The 24,129-nt window shown below is 36.7% G+C and overlaps 1 protein-coding gene across 3 annotated transcripts in view; it reads right to left on the reverse strand.

Annotated features, from left to right (window-relative positions):
• galnt13 (UDP-N-acetyl-alpha-D-galactosamine:polypeptide N-acetylgalactosaminyltransferase 13) overlaps positions 1–24,129 on the reverse strand; it is a 293,601-nt gene that overhangs the window by 105,738 nt on the left and 163,734 nt on the right. For all 3 annotated transcript variants that reach the window (XM_028806459.2, XM_051931008.1, XM_051931009.1), the window contains exons 9-11: positions 18,149–18,288; positions 14,872–14,970; positions 12,079–12,213 (exon numbers count right to left, since the gene is read on the reverse strand). In XM_028806459.2, the coding sequence (XP_028662292.1) occupies positions 12,079–12,213; positions 14,872–14,970; positions 18,149–18,288 (374 nt within the window). The remainder of the gene's footprint in view (positions 1–12,078; positions 12,214–14,871; positions 14,971–18,148; positions 18,289–24,129) is intronic.

Genomic DNA, 24,129 nt, shown 5'->3' on the forward strand with positions numbered 1-24,129 from the left:
GTTCTGGGAGGTAACATCAAGAAAGATGGACCAACATAAAGGCAGTGATAAAAGAAATATTCTCTCCTCCACCCCCCTCTTTCTCTTTGCCATTTTTCCATCCATGGAGTAGACCAAGCCATTACCCACTCCATTCAAAGGCCATACGTTAAGAAGGACCAAGCTGGACCAGAGATAAGGCCACCTGATAGTAAGCACATGGATAAAAGATGAATTTTAGGTTGTAATGGTATTGTTTATGTTAAACTCCTTTTACTTTGTTTATTGTATTGGGCATATTATCTATAATGCATGAATACATTTATGATTTTTTCTCCTGCACATTCTAGTTGGGCACGGTGGCGCAGTGGTAGCGCTGCTGCCTCACAGTTGGGAGACCTGGGTTCACTTCCCGGGTCCTCCCTGCGTGGAGTTTGCATGTTCTCCCTGTGTCTGCGTGGGTTTCCTCCGGGCACTCCGGTTTCCTCCCACAGTCCAAAGACATGCAGGTTAGGTGGACTGACGATTCTAAATTGGCCCTAGTGTGTGCTTGGTGTGTGGGTGTGTTTGTGTGTGTCCTGCGGTGGGTTGGCACCCTGCCCAGGATTGGGTCCTGCCTTGTGCCCTGTGTTGGCTGGGATTGACTCCAGCAGACCCCTGTGACCCTGTGTTCGGATTCAGCGGGTTGGAAAATGGATGGACATTCTAGTTGGGTTACAGATGTAAATGAAAGGAGGAAGGACTGAACTACAAAAACAGTTAATTTTGACAGTATTATATGAATATGGGATTTCGGGCTTTCTATTAAGGTCTACATAATAAACATTATAAAGGGGACTAGTCTCACCCTAGGACCCTACTATAACAAAACATCTCCAAACACATGTATGTAAGATTAATTTTGCAATTCCAAATTGGTCCTGTGTAGCTGAGTGCACCAGTGTTCTGTCCAGGGCTGACCCTTACCTCCAGGTTTGAATCCTGGATTTTCCACTGCCTGCAAGATGTTTACACATACTTATGGCATCATGATTTATTCCAGGTACTCCATTTTTCTTCCACTTTTAGGTTAATTGGTCATAATAAACTGCCCAAGGCTTACATGAGGGTACTTTGCCATCCTAGCCAGATTTGGTTCCTATTTTTCACTTGCTTAGCTTGGCTTGGCTTCTATTCCTCATGTACTTGTAATGGAGAATATCTAGATGAAAAGATACTCTTGTGCATTTCATTTCAGATATTTGTCAAAATTGTTTATTGGATATCATGCAAATAAAGCAGGTGTGAAATAATTTGATCATTTATTTTTTGTACATATTAATCTCATTATTTCCTTGTTCCTACAGGTGTGTGATACATTTACTGTGAAATAACTGATGATGACAATAGGTCATTATGTGACTCCTTATATAAATGAAAAAATGTATATATAATGATAAATAAATTAATTCTTTATATTTACTCATATTCATAGAGTTTTTCAAATTTTAATGAGCATTAGTGGTGTACTTGTGGACCAGCTGTTCGTTTCACACAATACAAATATGTGCTAACCTTGTAAAGGTTTTCCCTGTCTATTCATGCCTCAAAAATAATTCCTCACTTATTTCTTATAATTGCTTTTTAGCTCCATCTGCTGGCCATAATAAAGTAACATTTCTGATGTAATAATTAGAGAGGAGACGATTATGTTTTTAACTTCCAAGTCACAATTTATTTTTTTTCCACTGTGAAAAATCCCAACACAGCGAACAAAAGTGACTCAATTATAACAATTACATAAAGTGCTCAGCTGATATGTAACAGAAAATGTTACACTGTTTGTTTAAAGTGTAATGAGAAGTGTTGCTGGAGTATTTTCTCTAAAAAGTCTACAAGGTGCATAAATAGCACTCCTAAGTTATAAAATTATTAAATATAAAAACATATTTTGTAGTATTGTCCTAATATATTTAACACTCCTCATTACAACTCAGATAAAGTAGATGAATACCTCCCATACTCTAACCAATAATCATTTTATTTCCTTCTCTTAAGGTAAGATTAACAATATTTCTACAAACTCCCCTTTTGTAAATTGCCCACTACTTTTTTTTTTACTACCTTTAGGTTACTACCAGTAACCTTTGCTATCTTCCTTAAATCACTAACTGTTCACAGAATCCTGTCTGACTTTTTCAGGTTTAGCAGTACTGGTATTACTTCTTTGAACTCTCAAACTGACCTTTTAATATTACTGGTTTGTGCTACTCTTAAATCTGTAACTGTTTGAGTCTGCATTGAAAAAGCTAAATCCCCTTATTCTGTGTCAGATTTGCTGCATTTAATATCTACCTTTTATTGAGCCGTTCATTATCAAGCCCCTGTTCAGCAGAATGGGAAGCCAGTGCCTATCACAGGGCACACTGGATGGGGAACTAGATCAACTGACCAAACATTCAAGTGAACATGTTCATCCATACTAGAACAATTCATAGTTGCCAATTAACCTAATACACACGCATCTTTGGGATGTGAGAGAAACAAAAAGGAGTAGCCAAAGGTAAACATGTTAGAAACAGGAAGGACATACGTACAAACTCTACATCATATTCAAGTATGGATCCACATAGCATCCAAATAGGTAAGTGGACCTTTGAGTCTGGTGTTGTAAGGCAAAAGTACTCACCATTATACCATCACCCTTCCATCCATCCATTTTCTAACCTGTTAATCTAGGACAGAGACCAGCTCTCGGCTAGATAGCAGGCAACAGAGAAAACACACGCTGTCACAAACCCACTCTGATAGTATTTGTGCGGGTCAGTTTAGCAATGTCATTTAACCTTTTAACACATGGAGTATCTTTGTGACGTAGGAGCAAAAATACAAAAATACAGGGAAAAGATGTAAACTTCAAAACGCTAGTGCTTCAGATGGGATTTCAATGTATGACTGTGCAGTTAGGAGGTTCAAGCACTAACCACAGTCATTATTCATCCTACATCTATCTACCTTAGTTGCATAAAATATTTTAGTCTTCCCTCAATTTACTTAACATCCATGTTTTTTCTTTATTCCAAACTTAAAATCTAAAACATGTTTAGTGCATGAAGACCATCTAAACCCTAAAGCAGCTGCTACTTCTACTTCACGATTCAAACTCCTTTCATGAAATTTTGGAAGAAATGTGCTGGTGTTCCAATAGCTCACCTCTTCTAGATGTGATCCTAAACCTTCATACAGTCAAGTGTTACTCGGTGAATAAAGCAAGTCTTCTCCTAAAGACCTAAAGTTATCTTCTGCACCAAGTGATTTATAGGACCATAACATTTTAAAAACCTATTTTCACAAACCATGCACAATTTTACATTTTGGGGTGTCAGGGGGTGCATAGGATTAATTAGGCAATTCCTGGATCCTCCATCACTCCCCTGTATTTTGTACTTGATGGGCAGAGAACACTGAACCGACTTAAATATCTTTCTAGGTAGGGTGGGGAAAACAATATCCATATTACCCAAATTTTGTAATGTTTTGGATAAAATATGAAGAAGGTCATTAAATTACTACTGACTTGTAACACTCGAACCTCCAGTCCTCAAAAAAAGGTGTTTTACATGCTTCTCATAAAACACAACAGTTCAGGTCGGTCTGCTAAGGTTGATTTAACTTCCTTCCCTGCCACCCAATATCACAGTAGCTCTTTTCTTGATAGATATGCCACGCGCTCAAGTGACCTGAAACCACTAACAAGCTGCAGGAAGCATACACCTCCACCTCTTCAGATGTGTATGACTTTCAGTCAGTCCGTGGAATATGCCTCACTTTTACAGCATTGTGCACGGTGTATGTCCATGTTACTGTCTGCCGTGAGAAGGACATGAAGCCCCCAGTGTGCTATTCTTGTCAGCGGCAATTGATGCTGTACTTTTCCCATCAGCCATGGCGCATGTCTATATCACTGCTTGCCATGAAGTGTGCAGCTGTGTTACAGCATGTGTGGCCAAGGTGTCCCCCACACAACTAATTCATGGGTTGTGCAATGTACATCACAGCATAAGTGGTCGCACGAGACCAAGGCTCAAAGCTCAGAGGTGAATGAGTTTTATAGGACAGACAGGTAACCCTTAGCATTTTATAAATACTGTAATAATTGATTATTATTATTATTTGTGTTATTCTTAATGTATCACTCTGACAGATAAAAGACAGCTTTGAACTCTTTTTTAAATGATCACATTTCTTGGTTGAGCTTTTTTAAAATGCTAGAGTAAAATTGAAAGTTCGACTGCTATCACCTTTAGCACATATGACAACAATCATCCTATAAATCTATGAACACAGCAAGACAACAACAAGTTACAAACCAGCAGAACAACTAGTTCCTTACACAAAAACTGGAAGCCTTTCTTCAAACTTTTGATTGTACTGTATGGTTTAAGTTTGATAAACATTAAGGAGACACTTCTGCTGTAACTCACTTAACATTTCCCTTAGTTTTGCTGAAAGAGTTTCTATTTTGTGTACACTGTACTAAAAGGTAATTAGTACAGACCAGTGAGAATATAATGAAGCTAATGCCTAACTAATCAACTCAGTCCATAGAGGGTTGTGTTGAGTGAAGGCTTTCACTACAGCCAGTCTTTTCATCAGAGGCTAATCTGTATGTCTTATTGAATTCTTCTTTTAATTAAAGTTTTTTTCCTAGTTCGAGTTCAGATGGTTATTTGTGAATGAGCTTACAAGCCTGAGCTTTGTTTTTTTGTGGCACGTACTTAGCAGCATGACTCATAAATATTGTTTTGAGCACAAACAATGTTAAAATAACCAGTTAAATTACAATAAATAATGGCAGAATGATTATTTCTTACACCTGGGCCTTTTCAATGCAGAGCAATTTTACTTTCAGGAAAAAATGTAGCAATTTATTCATGATCCTGCTAAAGAATGTAAAGGGTGGAGGGCAATTTGTCACACCATTAGCATTTAGCTTTGCTACTGTGTGTTTCACACTTCTGGTTAGTTCTTAGTTTTATAGCAGATACTTAACCAAATAAATATATTTTAGGTGGAACTCTAAAACAATGATAGAAATTAAGTATTTCAAGACTGAAGGAATAAAGCATTTCTTCACGTCGTGCAGATAAAATGTTTTGATAATACACACGTCTTTCGGTCAATACTTCTTCGCCATTCATATTGAAGCAAACATACTGCTATGATTACACTACTTGGCAATGTACTGATCTTCCATATGCACAGTTCTTTTTGTAAATAAATATTTTCTAAAATGTAGGTTCAATTTACCATTAAGAAGATTTTTCTTGATTTTATTTTATTTTCAAAAGAACATTATAATGGCCACCATGTGATAGACTGGCACCCTGTCCAGGGTTTGTTCCCACCTGGTGCTCTAGGCTGCCATGGAAAGGTTCCTGCACCCTCTGCAACCCTGGTCTGGATTATGCAGGTTAAAAAATGACATGATATGATATTACAATCATCATGTGGCATGCCACTCAATAAAATGAATAATAACAACATAGCAAATGCAACTCTTTATACTTCAAAATCAATACAGTGAAAACAAAGGAAAAGTAGATAACATTATTAAGATTTGCATGTGTGATTACAGCTTAACAGGAACTGATTTAAAAGAAACACTCTCCCTTTTTACTACTCTCAAAGTTTTACTCTGGATGTTGGAGTTCCTCTCTTTCTCATGGGTAGGGGATGAAGTGAATTTAGTTTTGTTAAGTTTGACTTAATTGTATGGAATGCTACATACCTTTAATAAATTCAATAAAAGATAAAAAATATAAAAACAAAAAAAAAAACACTTGGGAAGAGCATGGATATGATACTGCAGTGGAATCACCTGAAAGTTGTGACTACAGTTAGGAAAACTGTGGCCTGGATGAAGAGTTCTGAAGCTGCTCCCACAATTCCTCCTCCTTCTTCTCCTCTTTCGTCTTGCATGTCTGCTCATATGTTCAGAACAGATCACAACAATAGCATCAAAGTAACTCCTCCCCCCATCCCTTTCAGCTGCCTTTGTTACATGAGGTTTCATCTATAAAGGACCAGCTACCATCTAACCTGTAAAATGTCCTTCAAAATTTTAAACACTTCTGTCAAGTCACCTTTCAATTTCTGCTAGCTGAAACTGGTAAGGCTCAACTCTCCAGTACTTCTTCCAAGCATAATCTTCACTATCCTGGAATCTTTCTAGGACATATTCTCTGACTTCTTTAGTGCTATTATTTTAGATGAAAACTATACAAGTCCAAATATAACCTCACAAGTGTTTTATACAGAATAATGATTAAGTCTGTTGACTTTTAATTCAAAATCTCACTGTCGTACTGGCGGCAGTAATAAACTTGTTTAACTACAAAGTCTTTCTCATAAGGCATGATTTTAAACTTTGAAAAATCTTTAGAATCATGTAGTTGCTGTGTAAAGCTGTGTAATGTGCAGCTTCTGTAGCTCTCCACAGTGTGAAATGACTAGCCCTCAAAATAGAGATACTGTATAACCTGCACCAATACTGAAACATTTCCACTCAGTCTTCATATGCTGTGAGGTTTTTCAGATAAGGAAAACTGAAATTTTTAGATAGGTAGTTATACTCACTAATCATAGCATTGGAACGCCTACAAACCTAAAACACATACTGTAGCTATTCTCATAGACATATTTCTGGACGTACACTAGTCATACCATCTGCACTTCAGAACAGGTCATCCACCTAAAGCTAAGCAAGTTTGTGCTCGGCCAGTACTTGGATGGGAGACCATTTAGTAAAAAGCTTGGATTGCTGTCTAAAGAGGTATTGGTGAGGCCAGCAGGGGGTGTTTACCCAGTGGTCTGTGTGTGGATCACAATGCCCGAGTGCAGTGACAGGGACACTGTGCTATAAATACGGTGCTGCCCTTCGAATGAGACATAACACTGAGGTCCTGACTCTCTGTAGTCATTAAAGATTTCTGGGCATCTTTTGTAAAGAGTAGTGTTTCTCCCATGATGCCCTGGCTAAATTGCCCATCATGGCCTCGTCCATTCTGGCCCCCTAATTGTCCCCTGTTTCTAATTGGCTCTCTCTCTTACCCCTTTACCAACCAACATCTATTTTGTGCTGAGTGTACTGAGGCAATATTGGCTGACTTTGAGTAGTGAGAAAAGAAGCGCTAGTTAAATGTATATAATTATTGTTACTAGTAGTAGTTAACAATAAACTCACCGACACTGCCTTAATAATGTTAATATTTGTATTTGTTCTGAGTTTCTGTATCAAAATACTAAATATACCTAAATGCTTCTTGCGAGTTGTTCAGCTAAATTAGTGAAATCTGAGTTCTTCACATCCATCTTTTGGGTCATATGAATTTCACAGATAAGGTCTTGACCCTGTTGCAGTAAAATTTATGGCACTAATGCTGAACTTACAGTAATATCTATCAAGACTAGCTGTCAACCAAAATGTATGTGCTGTAGTATTTTTATATTATGGAAATGTTACCTAAAGTAATTATTGTTATTTCTTCCACATTTTTGCAATATTGAGCATAATTGTTTATTGCACTCTACTTACATTAGTGAAGCTTACAAATTTAGAATATTTGACTGACTGCTTAATTTATTTTACCATCATAGACTTTGATAGATTTAATGCAAATGCATGCTTAATATTAAACATCTTGTCAAATTAAAACAGTCTTGGGCAACACATTTTTTTTTAAAAGTTTTGCATCCTTAAAAATATTTGGTAGTTATGATGAACAGCTTCAAGCTGAAAGCAAATATCATTGCAGATTGACTGTATCATGTAGGAATTTGGAAAAACATGAAATTAACTTTCATTAAATTTAGCGTGTTTAATCGCTTAATGATGCTGACACACTGCATTAGTTCAATTGAGCTAAAAATATTTTTCTTCTGATTTTTGTTTGTACTCAGAATCTGATGCTTCTCATTTCAGTTTTCAATAACAATTAGCCAGCACTGATGGATTCCGCTCTTCTGGATATCATTTTTCCATTGTTGCAATGTCCTGGTGAAACCTTTCACCATGTTTGCCACTGACTGTACCAAGAACAGCAGAGAAAAAGTCCAAATGTGAAAGCAGAAAATGAACTTTTCGCGACATGTTGCACTTCATAGTTATGACTGCTTGAAGCATATTGTTAACCAGCTGGATATAGTCTGATGTACTGTACTTACCAAGAAACATTTTTATAAATATCTTTGAATGCTTTTCTTGTGATTTCCACTGGCCCCACAAGCAGACCTTGTGACCATTTGTCATTGATAATGTGTCTTGGCTTGTGGACCACTAAAAATGCATCATTTCTTCATGGAAACATCTTGAATATTGAAATCCTTTCATGACTTTTTTTTAGCAGTCCAAGTTTTAAATGAAGAGGACGTAAAAATATCTTTGTTGGGTCAACAAGTGGTTTATGTATTGTATCTTTCTGCCCTGGACCCAATACAATATTACACTGAGTATTTCAGTCCAACACAAGGCATAATTAAACTATAGCTTAAAAGCCCAAATCAGCTTAACAACATATATTTGAACTGTGACTGGAAAAGGAGAAGCTCTAGTAGAAAGCCATATAAACACGTGACAGAACATAAAATTCTACAACCAGTGCCGGTGCTAGGTTATTTTGCGCCCTAGGCCAAGCTTATTAGTGCACCAATCGACTGTTTGGCAGCTAACCTGTGTGGCTGAGTCCCCTTCCATTATGATATGTGCCCAAGGCAAATGCCTAATTCGCCTTAATGGTGGTGCTGGTCCTGTCTATAGCTCAGCATGCACACTATAGCAACTACTCTACAAAACTTAATCTGGAGACCAAGTGCAGCCATATTACACTGCATATTACAGGTGCATGTCAGGGTATTTTGGTCTAACTTAAGTCAATTCTGCAGAAACAACTAAGTATACAAAACTCTAACATTGTTCTTTTCTTCGGAATTTCTATTTAAATTTTCATATACCTATTTCTGTTTTTTTTTTACTAGATTTGAGATTACAAAGTGGCTGACTCTGACAATCTGAAACAGTACTGCATAGTGAGGACTTTCTCACCATTTTCAATGATTTTATTCTTTTGCATTGAACATAGCCAGTAGCTGTACAATAATCTACCACAGTTATGCGGCTTGAGTCTCATCTTGCTGTTTAGCTGAGTTGCACAAATCAATGCTTGCAGTTCTCTGCGTCTTAACTACATGACCAAGGTGTGTACGCAAAGGGAGTATATAGTAGCTGCTGGGAAGGGGAGGTGACACACAGAGCGATCCCACCATAAAGACAGAGTGTACTACTATGGTATCAATTATTAGTTAGTGGCTATAATTATACCTTTTCCGACTCTATGGGTTACTGTGTCATTATTAAAATTTTAGCTGTTCAAGCATAGGGTCATATACAAGTGCGACATTTCAGTTTGGTCTGTTTTTACAATACGAGCTATAGGTCGCTGATTGGTCATTTGATTACATTTAGTTTTGGCACTATTAACGCGTGGCCTTGAAACAAAATGCAATACAAATGGAGCAGCCCTTAAGCAAGATACAATATGTCTGCTTTGACACGTCATCTATGGACATGATTTAAAATGCAATACGCTTTTGTACCGCATTCTAAACTGACATGAAAATTGTATGCCATAGTGAAAAGCAATCAATCCTTTGGTTGATCCATTTTTAACTATGACACAATAAAACTGTGCCAAAATTAAATGGCCATTTGCATATGTATTGTAATTCGCCGTAGTTTACATGTTGGATTACATTTCATTTTGGCACAAATAATCTTCCATGCAACATACTAGTCATACTTATTGTGCTTTGTAATTTCAAACACAGTAATAGTGTTTCACTGTCATTTTGTTCATAAGTCTTAAATGCTTTTCTGTAAAGTATCTAAAAACATTATGCAATTTGTTTTTGCATTAACAGGTATTTTCAGTGCAAGTTCCGACTAACATACAAAATTGTGCTAAGAATATCAGCAAAAACGAAAATCCTTTGTAAACCAAGGCCCATCTGTATTCAGTTTATTTTTAATTAGAGCAGTGATAAAGAACAAACACCAATCACATTCAATATAAAGAAAAATGCAGCTATAGTACTTTATATTTTAATGTATTATTTACTATATGGGGGATTGCATTACATGTATCACTGTAAAATTGCTTTTATTTCAACAAAACCAGAGTTAGTGGTATTATTTTCCAGTACATCTTTGGATGCTGTGAGATGTTAATATAACCTGACAAGCAGAGAACAAGTGCCATTTACCGTATAAAGTTGAAGAGCAAAAAGGAATTAATGTATAGTACGTAAGTATTTAAATGACAGAATGGAACCACCATGAAGGAATGTTTAAACTTTTATCTAGACAGTGTGGTTCTCTGAAAGGATGAGCTGGGGTAAAATGCTAAATAATGTCAGACTTATTCTAAAATGGCCAATGTTGGTAGCTGCCGGTCTGTAATGCTGGATGATCAGGAGAAGAGATTATTTTTCTTGAAACTTTGGAAACATGATTGTGGATGGTGTGCTGGATGTGCAAAAGTAAACAATCCACTGCCGTTTGACCCTGTACTTTTTCTTCTGCACCTTTGCTGGGCTTTCCTAATAATATGGCCAGTGTTGTTATCTCACTGCTCATATATAGTAGATGCAAACAAATTTAAAAGAGTCACCTACAGTTGTGACTGAACTAGAATTGCAAGTTCTTTTAAAAGTCTATGAATATTTCCTTTGTTGTGCTATTACAGTATAATATGTGTAAAAAAAAAACATATTTTAAATCATTTTATTAACTTAAGAGAAAACCTCAAGACCTATAATACTAAAAATGAATGTTTACATAAAATAAAGGTGATTGCAATAACAATAATTATAATAATAACATCCCCAAAAATCAGTTTTTCTCATATTTTGTACAGCAAGAAAGGATAACATGTAAAAGCATATTATATTAAAAACATTAAAAAAATTATATTAAAACAAACAAAAACCATATACAGTGGAACCTCGGGTCACGAACATCTCAGACCACGTACAAATCGGGTTACAACCAAAAAGTTCGCCAAACTTTTGCAACTGTTCACGACCACACACTCAGGTGATGAACAAGCCAGTTTGTACGCGCCGATGATTTCTGCACGTGTTCAGTCTCTCCCTGTGCATTCCCTGTGCAGCAAGCAAGAGAGAGTGAGTGACTGAGAGAGAGAGCACGAGCAAGTGAGAGAGAGAGAGAGAGAGCGAGAGAGAGAGAGAGAGAACGAGAGTGCAAGCAAGAGCAAGAGCGAGAGAGAGAGAGAGAGCGAGAGAGACAGCCCAAGCAGGGGTGTTTTGGCCGACACTCGGTGAGGGAGAAGGAAGCAGTCACTCCAGCTGAGCGATCAAGGAGCTGGAGTGACCAGAAGTAGTATGTAAACATTTAGTTTACTATTACACTGTGCATTCTTAGGTATAAGTAACTATTTTTGTGCTTAAAAATCTTAAAAAATATATATATTTACATACAGCTCGTATGGTCCGGAACAGATTAATTGTATTTACATACAATCCTATGGGGGCAATTACTTCGGGTCACGACCAAATCGGGTTGCGACCAGAGTTTTGGAACGAATTACGGTCGTGACCCAAGGTTCCACTGTATTACCTCATATTGTTATAATGTGTTTAGCTTTTATAGTGTAATTGAGACTAAACAATATAATAATTATATAAGCAATTCACATTTAACATACAAACAACACTAGTATAAATAGTGCCTTACTACTTGCTTAAAGATGACAATCTAATACCTGTTTTCCAGTATAGCAAACTGGGTATAAGTAATTAATTCATTACATAATTAAATTTTATAATACCAAATACCACACATGAAAGACAAATATTTTGAACCCAGAATGGCTGATGACAAACAATTAAAATATCACACTGACATTCTCTTTTCTCTTTCTTAACACTCTGAATGACAATTTTTATTTGTAAAAAGAAGTTGCCATATGAAGTTAATAATCACTCTAGAAAAAAAGGTTGTTTTGACTGCATTGTTTGTTAAGATACTACTGTCACACTTACCTGTGCATCATATTCAAACAGCTGGTTCCCTCTCATATGGTGGCATTTTAGCATTACAATGGGACCATTAAGTCTTGAAACATCCAGGCACAGGTCATCTGTTCTTATCTCCTTGTCAGCTGTATAAGAAAAGACCTTGCAAACACAAAGATAATGCAGATTAGATTAGATTAGATTAGGTTAGATAAACTTTATAAATCCCAAGGGAAATTCACATGCATACAGTAGCAGAAACATAAAAACAAGGATACAATCTCATAGGGCAAATAATACATCCAATCAATCAATTGACATGTAAGCAAATAAATAAATAAATATATATTGTTCAGATATTACAGAATGGCATTTCAAAATAAATTTAAAAAGTGCCCCGGGAGGAAGCACTGGACTGCCTTATATCAGTGGGCAAAAAACACCCCCAGAGGCACATACCATGGTGGAATAAGCCTGTGACTAAAAGTGCTCCAAGACAGTGCCTCTTAGAGGGGATTTTTCATGATGGTATCCAATTTTGCCATCATCCTCTTTTCTACAACACCTTCCAGTGTGTCCACAGTTTGCCCTGTGATGGTGTAGGCTTTTCCTTTATAAGTTTATTCAGGCATTGTACTTCTTTCGAGCTCAAGTTGCTTCCCCAGGAGACCGACCACAGTGTAGAACGTCACACTAGCTATTAGGAACTGATAGAACATTTCTAGCAGCTTGCTGCACACTTCAAAAGACCTGAGTCTCCTTAGCAAGTGCAGTCTACTCTGACCCTTCTTATACAGCACCAGTCCAGTTTGTTGTTTATATGGACCCCTAGGTACTTGAAACTCTGCACCACTTCTTTGTCCTCCCCCTGGATGGTGACAGGTCTCAGAGGCTCCTTGGCATGCCTAAAGTCCACCACCAGCTCTTTTGTCTTGCTGATGTTGAGTTGCAGGTTGTTGTCCCTGCACCATAAGACAAAGTCCTCCACAACCTTCCAGTACTCTGAGTTGTCAACCTTTATTGATGCAGCCTATGATGGATTAGATATTTGAATATTTCTGTAGATGGCAAGTGCTGGAAGTGTGTTGTGTAGAAGGTAAACAGGAAGGAAGACAGGACAGTTCGCTGAGGTGCTCCTGTATTATGCACCACCATTTCTTACACACTGTCCCTCAGCCTCATAAAATGCTGTCTGCTTGTCAGTTAGTCCATGATCCAGGAGATTGTGGAGACATCAAGATGCAAAGCCTTGAGATTTCCTCCCAGTTGATGAGGCAGAACGTTGTTAAAAGCACTGGAAAAGTCAAAGAACATTATCCTGATTATGGTGCTAGCTTTGTCCAGGTGGGAGTAGGCCTTGTGGAGCATACAGATGATATATGCGTCTTATATGTAAACTGCACAGGATCCAGATGTTAATAATAATAATAATACATTTTATTTATGTAGCGCCTTTCCCATTCTCAAGGCACTTACAGAATATAAGAAGAACGGCAGGGTATACAGTATATAGTGTTGTACAAACCAGATAAATAAATAAAGAAGATTACAACAGTGAATTCAGAGAAAAAGCCTAACAGACAACATAATTGATGGTCTCAAACACACACATACAGGTTACATGAGCATCATGACAGAGAAGTAAACTGAGAGAAGGGTGATAAAGTCAAGTAGAGCTAAAAGCCTTCATGAACAGATTGAGTTTTGAGTTGTTTTTTAAAAGAATTCATGGAGTCAGCTGACCTGATTAATTTTGGTAGGTCATTCCAGAGTCTGGGTGCTATACAGCTGAAGGCCCTGTCACCCATGGAGTGTAGATTAGTGTGGGGCACAACAAGATTGCCAGAATCAGAGGACCTTAGTGGGCGGGCAGGCACAAAGAGATGGAGAAGGTCACTGATGTAGTTGGGCGCAAGGTTATTTAAGGCTTTGTAGGTTATTAGTAGGATTTTATATTTGATTCTGTAAGACACAGGGAGCCAGTGAAGACGGAGCAGGATGGGTGTGATGTGCTCACTGCTGCTGGTTCGAGTAAGGACTCTTGCAGCTGAGTTTTGAATAAGCTGGAGCTGTGATAGAAGATTAGAAGGGGCACCTGCCATTAGGGAATTACTATAATTGATGCAGGATGTGATAAAAGCATGGACAAGTTTCTGAAACCAGGGGTTGTAGCTGTTTTAGATTTAGCCTCTCAAAAGTCCACATGATGTATGAAGTAACACCCACTGGTCTGAGGTCTTTGGGATCGCTGTAATGACCTTTATTTGGCACTGGGACCAAGGGATGCTTTCCACACCTGAGAAACCTTCTGCAAATTCCGGGAAAGGGAGAACAGGTTTTGTTGGACCCCGCAGAGCTGGCTAGCACACGTTTTCAGCACCCTGGGGCTGAATCCATCCGGCCCTGAAGCCTTGTTTATATAGTTTTTCCAGCTCTCTCCTCACTTCATCAGCAGAGACACAAAATCCAGAGAGTGGAGAGGTGCTGGAGACCATAGGTGTGATGTCATTGAGGGGGAAGGCCGCGCAGGGTGCAAATAGAAGTAGGGATTCTAGAACTTCCTCAGCATGCTCACAGAGCATAGCAGTGTTGGGTAGGGCTGTACTGACAAGAATGTTTAAAATATATTCTCTAGATATGTGCAGATCATTTCCACTTGTAGTGTGTGTATATATACAGTATATATATATATATATATATATATACACACCAAAACAGAAAAAAAATTGATAGGTAGAATGTTAAAGGTGTGCATATAGCTTAAGTGGCAATACAATACTGCATCTTTGCTGAACTGGAGAATCTACATATTGAGCTTACCTGGTTTCCTCCCATTCCATGGCAGTTGAACATGCCAACTTTTTCATTCTCCTTTCTTCCCATATTGTCTAAACATTGATTGGTTTCCACATTTCTAATCTAAAAATAAGAAAAACTGTGAATTCAGAATGCTTTACATACAAGGGATCCCCAATCACTGTTTCTATGTATTAGTGTAACTGCTACAATATTATTATTATTATAGTTGTGAAGCAAATTGCAAACAATACAGCATAATCATCAAAACATTTCAAATTTCACAATCTCTACGAGTCACCTGAGCCATTTACTTTGGAAAAGAAAGAGGTCATGGACTAACACACCACAGATTTTGGGAAACTGGTCTTCAGGGAGTGGAGTGGTTAATGCCACCAAATTTTTATGGACAGTCAAAAACTGCTTCAGCTAAAATATTTAAGATTCTTGAAACTGCAAATGAAAGGGGCATTTGTGATGATTGGGCTAAGGCCATCAACCACTCATGGACACGATGACAGGGAAGGACAAGGAACAGGAAACCTTCTTCCATATTCTCAATTGGTCTCAACCATAAGAAGACGCCAATGTGGGATTTAGGACAATATCAAAATCAAATTTTACAGATAAGAATTTAGACAATATGTAGATTTTGTCAACGGCATATTTTCAATACAACCTTTTAATACAAAGTACCTTTTACAGTTATTACCACAAGTGCTTTTACAAGGAAATGAAAAATATTCAAAGGAAATGAATACAACAACCCAAAGATCAACAGATACCACTACACATCACTAGACTACACTACACACCAAAATGACATGTATAACAAGTACAGCAGAAAAGAAGTGTCACAAATAAAACTAGACTATTTTGGATGGTGACAAATTCTTACAACTGACGGAGCATCCAAGTGGTTAAAGACATGAGAAAACTCTGAGTATTCCTTGAGATTAGATAGATAGATAGATAGATAGATAGATAGATAGATAGATAGATAGATAGATAGATAGATAGATAGATAGATAGATAGATAGATAGATAGATAGATAGATAGATAGATAGATAGATAGATAGATAGATAGATAGATAGATAGATAGATAGATAGATAGATAGATAGATAGATAGATAGATAGATAGATAGATAGATAGATAGATAGATAGATAGATACTTTATTAATCCCAATGGGAAATTCACAAGTGCACTGAAGCTCTGGTATGGTGAAGGCAACATCAAAGGACTGAAACTAATGCACTTTATAATGAAAGCATGGGAAACGATCTAGGTTACTGAGTAGATAAGGAGACTTATTATTTTATGATGCCAAGATATGAAATATATTAAGGTTTCTTAAAATGTGGTATTTGTAAAGGCCAAGTGAGGGTTATAGGAGAAGTCGAGAAAATGAAAAACCATGACTTCCCATAAGTCTATAATGTGAAATGGACATGAAATCAATGCATAAAAATGTCATATATTTTGTGGTTATGCCATTATAGTATGTGTTAAGAGTATTTCCCATTGGGATTAATAAAGTATCTATCTATCTATCTATCTATCTATCTATCTATCTATCTATCTATCTATCTATCTATCTATCTATCTATCTATCTATCTATCTATCTATCTATCTATCTATCTATCTATCTAAAGTATCTATCTATCTATCTATCTATCTATCTATCTATCTATCTATCTATCTATCTATCTATCTATCTATCTATCTATCTATCTATCTATCTATCTATCTATCTATTAGCTGTTCGATTCTGAGCTAGTTGTGGCCTGATAATACACTTCCCATTGAAAAACCCTAATCGCTGAATCATAGCAATCCATCCATGAAGATATGACAAATACAGTACCTATAAAAAGTATTCAGCCCCTTACAGATTTACTGAGGTGATGTCAGGTTTAGCATCTCTTCATAGAGGTATTGAAATGCCAAATGTAGCTGGGTTAAAATGGGTAAATATAAAATGTCTTTAATCCCTGAGTAACAAACAAAGTGCACCAGAAAAAAAGTAATAATCAAGTGGTAAAAGCAGAAACCATAAGAGGTGAAAACGAAAATCCACCAATAATAAACTAAGTTCATAAAAGTCCAGTTTTGATAGCATAGACTACAAAAGATTAAAGATAAACCTACAGCCTCATCTTAGATACTTTTTATATGCACTTACTACTCACATAACTCACTGTAAAAACAATTTTCTTGGGTGGCACAGAATTTTTGTACAGTACTGTATGTTATAGAGGAATGAAAGCATGAGAAAAATGTATATCTTTACTTAATTTGACCATAATTACAGAAAACTGTAAATGATTTTTTTATAATTTCTCAGTGGAGATACACCTGTTAGAATAAAGTACTCCCAGAGTTATTAAAACAACTTTATTACCTGCACTGGCATACACATTGAGAATCCTAGCAAATGGGCACGGTTTGTGTTGACACTTCAGTGTTTGTCTGGGAGCACAGGTTATTACGTACAAGAGTCTGCTACATGAAAGCTTCATTCAAAGTCATATACAGTACTTTAATTCTGTAACCTGATGAACACGCAGTTCTTCAATCCATCAGTGGCATTTAATATTTAAATGTTAGACTGACTTAAAATATTTACTTTGAAGAATACATAGTTGCAATCTTTGTAGCTGTATTTAAGCAAAATTAAATGCTGGTCAATATATTGTATGAAGAAATCAAATGTCTTGGTTTACATATTAATTTTGTTAATTTAAAATTAAATACAGGCCCAGTATTACTTTTATTGGGCATTTGGAAAGTAACAGGGAAGTCTGCCTCGTCTCTGCAATGTGTGTACAGCAAGAAACTGTGAAAGTGGAAAGAGATTCCCAAAATAGTGGGTTATAACAGCCTGTTATCAGATGTAAATTTATAAAATTAAGCACATAGGCTGGATGAAGGTTAAAATCCAGGTATGAGGCAACAAATCACACAATGAATACTTCATTAATTATTCCAAACAGTGTCTGGATAATTAAGTAATCAGAAAAATAAATATAATACCTATAGAATGCATACTTGTTTCATCCAGGCAATCAGTATATTAACTTGGCCTTTTATGCAAGTTTCTATTATTTTTGGTACCCCTTTTCAACTTTTCACAATTAGTTTCATAATTTGTAAGTTATATTTGTGCTTAACATCTACTTGCAAAGCGCATAAGATCATTTCAGAACATTCAAGATACACATTAAAATAACAGACTAGTAGATTTTAATACTTAATTTATAAAATATAATAACTTGAAAAATTCAAGAATTCATACTTCACCAAGTGAGTAGTATCTTCTTGGTATCTGTGAATCCGGATAAATATTTTCAAGGTACCATGAAAATGGTTTGCACAGAAGTCTGTCTCGTAGAGCTTTCCGTATTGAAACATCTCCATATTCTACTTTAACTACACCTGCAAATTAGAACAAAATGAATACAGTTAAGAGAATTTTCTTTGTCATCCATCCATCCATTTACTGGCACTGCTTAATTCATTTATTTTGGTGGGGCCTTTCCTAACACCATCCAGTACAACACATTATCTCACTTTGGGTGGGATGCCAGAATGTGTAACTCATTTTACATTTTCATTATTCAAGAAATCATTATCATTACCATCAATTTAATGCTTATTTTTCAATTTAAGCTTTTGTTCCCAGATCCTGAAAATTCTCCTGGATGATACTCATTGTTTTCTTATGACCTCTAACCAAATCTTGTTTGGCTTCCCTCTGGGTCTCATCCCCTCCACCACAATCTTTGTGCACCTCTTCACCCAATCATCCTCAGCCTTCCACTGCACAAACCACCCATATCTGCTCAGTATAATACCTATTGCTTCCACATCAAGTCTTCCACCTCATTTGACATTCGTTGTCCCCTAAATTAAACTGCTCTACTCCCTGTAAGTCCACAAAAAAAGTCGTAATGACAGGCCACCTTAACTTCCTTCGCACCTCTTCATTAGCATCTTTGTTTTACAAATGTGTCGATGAGCACAAGCAGCAAGTTGCCTACTATCTCATCCCCCACCAATGCAGCTGAAATTCTCTCAGCTCAGGTCTCTTTATCTGGATGTGAGGTGCCTTGAGTTGTATAGGGTAAATACACTTCACACCATTATTACTATAACATGGAAAACGTTTGTTTTAGTTATGTGTTCAACATTTCTTGCCTCACATTTCCTGTCATCCAACATTTACCCAGATCATTGTACACACGGAACACATATGAAATGCATGTAAATAGTGTCTTGTCCATTACGGGAGATGGACATCTGAGGTGGAATACCATTAGCAGCTGTGTTATTTTTTCCTTATTTTTTAGCATTCTGAGGTATCCTGTATTTACTCAACCCGAGGGGCTCAGTTACAGTACATGCAAGCATATATAAGCATGAGTAGCAGAAAAAAGGCTCCAAAAGAAACAGAAAAGACAGCTAAAATGTCTAAACAGGCATCAAGTTGAAGTTCTTGAGTTATATGAAATCTAACATGACATATTGTATAATTTCCTTATATTATGAACACACTTCCATCATGTTTACAAAGTACAATGCAGAGAACAGTACAATTGTTTTTACAACTTTTACAGAAATAAATAAATAACATTTATCTGATGTTTCCAATAAAGAAGGCAAATCGCCGGCGACCCCAGTCACAATAATATATGTATTTTGCTCATATTTGTTATAATTAAATTATTATTGTACAACAGGATTATACCTGTATTCAGTTATTTGAGGCCATATTATTTCAGAATGTTTCAAAATCTTCCATGGCACACATGCAACCTGCTTCATTTTCCCCTGGTATAATTTTTTCCATCTTTATCTAGCTTTCATTCTTGTGATCCAGTCAATTTCACCCTGGTAGTGTGAGCCACTATTTCATAAACTGAGACACAGGTGTCCTGTTCTCATATGGCATTTAGGGTGTGTGTTGCTTTACTCTAGTTCAAACACAGTTTCATCAATGTGTTCTCATGAATGCAATCAGATTTCATTTCCTGCACCTTAATTAATCTGACACAAGTTACTTATACTCAAATGATTTAGAAATGAAAATGTAAATGCAGGATTTCTACAAACAATTGTTAAAGGAGGCCCATTAACAATAAATATGTAATAATAACTTCAGACTACTCAATTATACACAGACAGTTATTATAATGATGTTAGCATTTATGACAAGAACATCCAACTAAAAGTCACATCTTCAAAGTATTTCTGAACATCTGTCTAAACTTAATGAAGCAGGATGCAATGTGTAAATTTTATATCACACAGATCTCTTTATTGTGCTTTACCTTCTCATTCAGTCCTTTTCTATGTTAAACATGAGGCTCACACTTTCTATTTTCCTGTAATACTGAAAAAGCACCTCTGCTCATGATCAAAACAGCATTATGAACAAGAAAGGTTTTCACATTTTTATCAGTCTTTTTCAGGTTTTTATTATGGCATCTACAAGAATGAAGGTGGATAGGCTATTTTTAAGCACTTACTTGTGAAGTGAATGGCAATTTCAAATTTACTCAGATCTGACTACATAAAAATTGCTTTTCCCCTTAAAAAGGCTGCACTAGAAAATTGTGATACATTTTTTAATGTCTAAGAAGTACTTCTGTATGGGCAGAATTTCCTTTTACTCTTTTGATAGAATGTCATACTAGGGCAAGTGCCCATTCTGAAAGAAACTTGTGATCATAGCTGGCAGTACAGAAAATTGGAAAAAGAAAACTGTAAATGTTCAAATGAAGCCAAACATGTTAATGGTGGGAATATGTACTTTGTAAAGTGCCTTGGGATGAAAGGAACTCTTGGCAAAAAGCTCAATGTAGAATAACACAGCAGCCCAGAAATGGGAATTATATTCTCACAATTCATGGACACCATCTGGATTCCTAGCTGGCGTGTCTTCTGTATACAGTTTGCACGGACACTGAATGTCTGTGAAGGCTTCATTTGGAAGCTCAAGTTTTTGCCTGTGGTACAATGACATGGAGTAAGAATGAATAAAAATAGTGGATTACTCCAATGTGAGTGAGTGTGTTAATGTGTGTGGTTATGCCCTGTAAACTTCTAATGTCCCATCCAAGGGTGGTTACTTGCATTAAGCTCACTGAAAACGTAATACTTGTTATCATAATGGAATGAAGGTTGAATAACTGATTTCTTAAAAGGTCAATGTAAGAAAATGCTGAAGAAATAGTGGGGTGTTACCTAAGAAAGTCCAAATTCATGACCTATGTTACATGATATGAAGATATGGTCCCACTGAAGCCAGATGTATATTATATACTACTGTAGACCACCATAAATGAATTGTGCTTAAAATTGCGTGGGAGCAATTAGACAGCTCACTGAGTGTCACATGTCTAAACCAATCCAACGCCTCATGATGACAGTGCTCAAAATAGGGGTGGTGATTTTGTACAGCAAAGATCAGAGGTGTTCTCATTAACCCGGACTGAAAGGAATTAAGCTTCTGTTTACAATGACCCATCTACAGTTGGAAAGTCTCTAACAAAAAAAAGCACAAAAAAAAGATTAGATATACTGTATAGTGTGTATTGCGTGTGTAGAGAGCACCTTGCACATTGTGAAATTAAACATAACTTGTTTTAAATATAAAAAAACCTGATGCAAGGAAAAACCTTTCTGTAACATCAGATTATACTTTGGCATTCAACGACATCAATGCATGAATGATAAATGTGAATGATATGTTGTGACAGCTGCTGTGTGTGCTCTCTGTTGTTCAGCATTACAATGATAGTGTAGGAGTCAAAGTAAGCTTAAAAGAACTGATGGCTATATTCATTAAAATATCCATCCATTATCCAACCCGCTATATCCTAAGTACAGGGTCACGGGGGTCTGCTGGAGCCAATCCCAGCCAACACAGGGCGCAAGGCAGGAAACAAACCCTGGGCAGGGCGCCAGTCTACCACAGTCATTAAAATATCCATCCATCCATCCATCCATTTTCCAACCCGCTGAATCCGAACACAGGGTCACGGGGGTCTGCTGGGGCCAATCCCAGCCAACACAGGGCACAAGGCAGGAAACAAACCCTGGGCAGGGCGCCAGTCCACCACAGTCATTAAAATATGAATTGTAAAATATGCGTTTGAAGTAAACAGTATGCCGCACTCCATCAAAAGGACTGCTGTTAAGAGAGCTGACAATAAAGAACTACAGTCTGCCTAACATTACCAGCAAATGCACAGATAAGACTGCACAACATCCATCTACATGACTGCATGTCTAAACGAATAGCTAAAGAAATTTAACATTAGTGTCTAATTGGAAATTCAAATATGCCATGACAAAATAGCTACAGTGTTTTAACACGTTTCTATATCCATAAACCACAATGCTTATCTAAACTGTGTTTGCTTTTGTTATCTCATATAGTGATGAAACAGTTAAAATGACAGACAGACACCATAGCAGACAGAGGCACTTCTCAGGCATGTAGTCAACATGTGTGTGTGTCTGCCTCTATTGTCGCAGCGCTCATTATAATGTGCAAATTCATTATTAAGCTTCAGTGACCATGTGCTACTGAGCTCCTGAATGGATAACAGCAAATTTAGCTTTTTATTTACTCCCAGCATTAAGTCTTTTTTTTGGTATCTATTTTTCTTTCCCTGAAACCCAGGCAGCGGTTTAAAATGCATGGACTGGAGAAATTGGGGGTGGAGGCTTTTTGAAGTACCCTGTGTGCATAGCCTTTGCAGCGCAGGATTTTACCAACATTCACTACAAACTTCTTAATGGCTTGTTCCCAGACATGTTAATGTCAATGTCAATTTATTTATATAGCACATTTAAAACAACATAGGAATGCTGTGGCCAAAGTGCTTTACAATAAAAGAACAAAAAAACATACAATTAACATAAATAGAAATAAAATAAATGAACATAAATAAAATTAATAATAAATAGAAGTAAGATTACACATAATCACAATGAGGAAACCATCAGTATTACTGAAGGTCACGGAAAGCAAGTGAATAGAAATGAGTCTTTAATCTTGTTTTGAACAGTTCAATTGTAGATGACTCCTTTATGTAATGAGGTAAAGAGTTCCACAGACGAGAAGCAGCAGCTGCAAAAGCCCTGTCCCCCTTAGTTTTACACTTGGTACGAGGGGCAACAAGAGACAACTGACCAGAAGATCAAAGCACTCTAGATGGATGGTGTAAAGCACACAATTCAGAATCACGTCTAGCCCCGGTAGACTACTGTAGAAGACATGTTAAAGTTAATCTCAAATCTATTCAGGGACTATCACTATCCACCAAAATCTATTTGTTCTTTTACATCATATTAAAACACACACACACACACACACACACACATAATATGAACTTGTGCCACTTTGTTAGAAAAGTAAGAAAAAATTTAACTTATTTTGAAATGTTGGACTTCAATTTCAGCACTTGTACTGAAACATCTTTCAAGTACAAACATAATAATTTCACAAAACATATAAGGAATATACCACCCAAAAAATATATGTTTTTATATGTTAGTTACATATGTAGTGATAGAACAGAAACATTTTTAACCTCATGTTTTCATGCCGAATGGAGATAAAACTTTTGACAGAATTGTTGTCTCGGGAGACCAACGGCAGACAACAGCAAACAATACCAGAAAAGATCCACAAAACATTCCCAAGTCACTTGTGTCATATAATCCACATGTCAACATGTCCAGTTGCATCCTCACAAAACCCCAAATACATGTATTTTTACTAAAATAGAGTTAAAAAAAACACACTCCCATCATTAGTGGTGAGCCACAAGTGGAATACCTCAGAATTATTTAGCAGCAGGCTAAACTGCATGGGTGAACTGACCATCTGCTTGTTGAAGCATTGCAGATAACACACATTTATGTGGCATATTCTCCTCCTGATAATGTTTTCATGTATTTCTTTTTTTTTAACTTCAAATCTTTAGTTTAACCCATCTCTCAGTGCCCACTTTTTGTTGATATTGCAGCGCAAGTTAGCCATTGAATATGCTGGACTCCTGACCAATGAATGGGGGGGGGGGGGGGATGAGGTGGATCTTCAATTTAAACACTTCTGAGCATGTTCCATGTATGTTCATGACAGCATTTTCCAGAAATGATTTACTGTATTTAAAAAGATTTCAATAAAAATGCATGTGTTTGGGATGTTGTGAGGATAGGATTTGATGACTTAACCAGTGGATTATATGACACAGGTAATGT

This window comes from Erpetoichthys calabaricus, chromosome 8 (genome assembly GCF_900747795.2).
Source record: "Erpetoichthys calabaricus chromosome 8, fErpCal1.3, whole genome shotgun sequence".
Taxonomy (NCBI): Eukaryota; Metazoa; Chordata; class Cladistia; order Polypteriformes; family Polypteridae; genus Erpetoichthys; species Erpetoichthys calabaricus.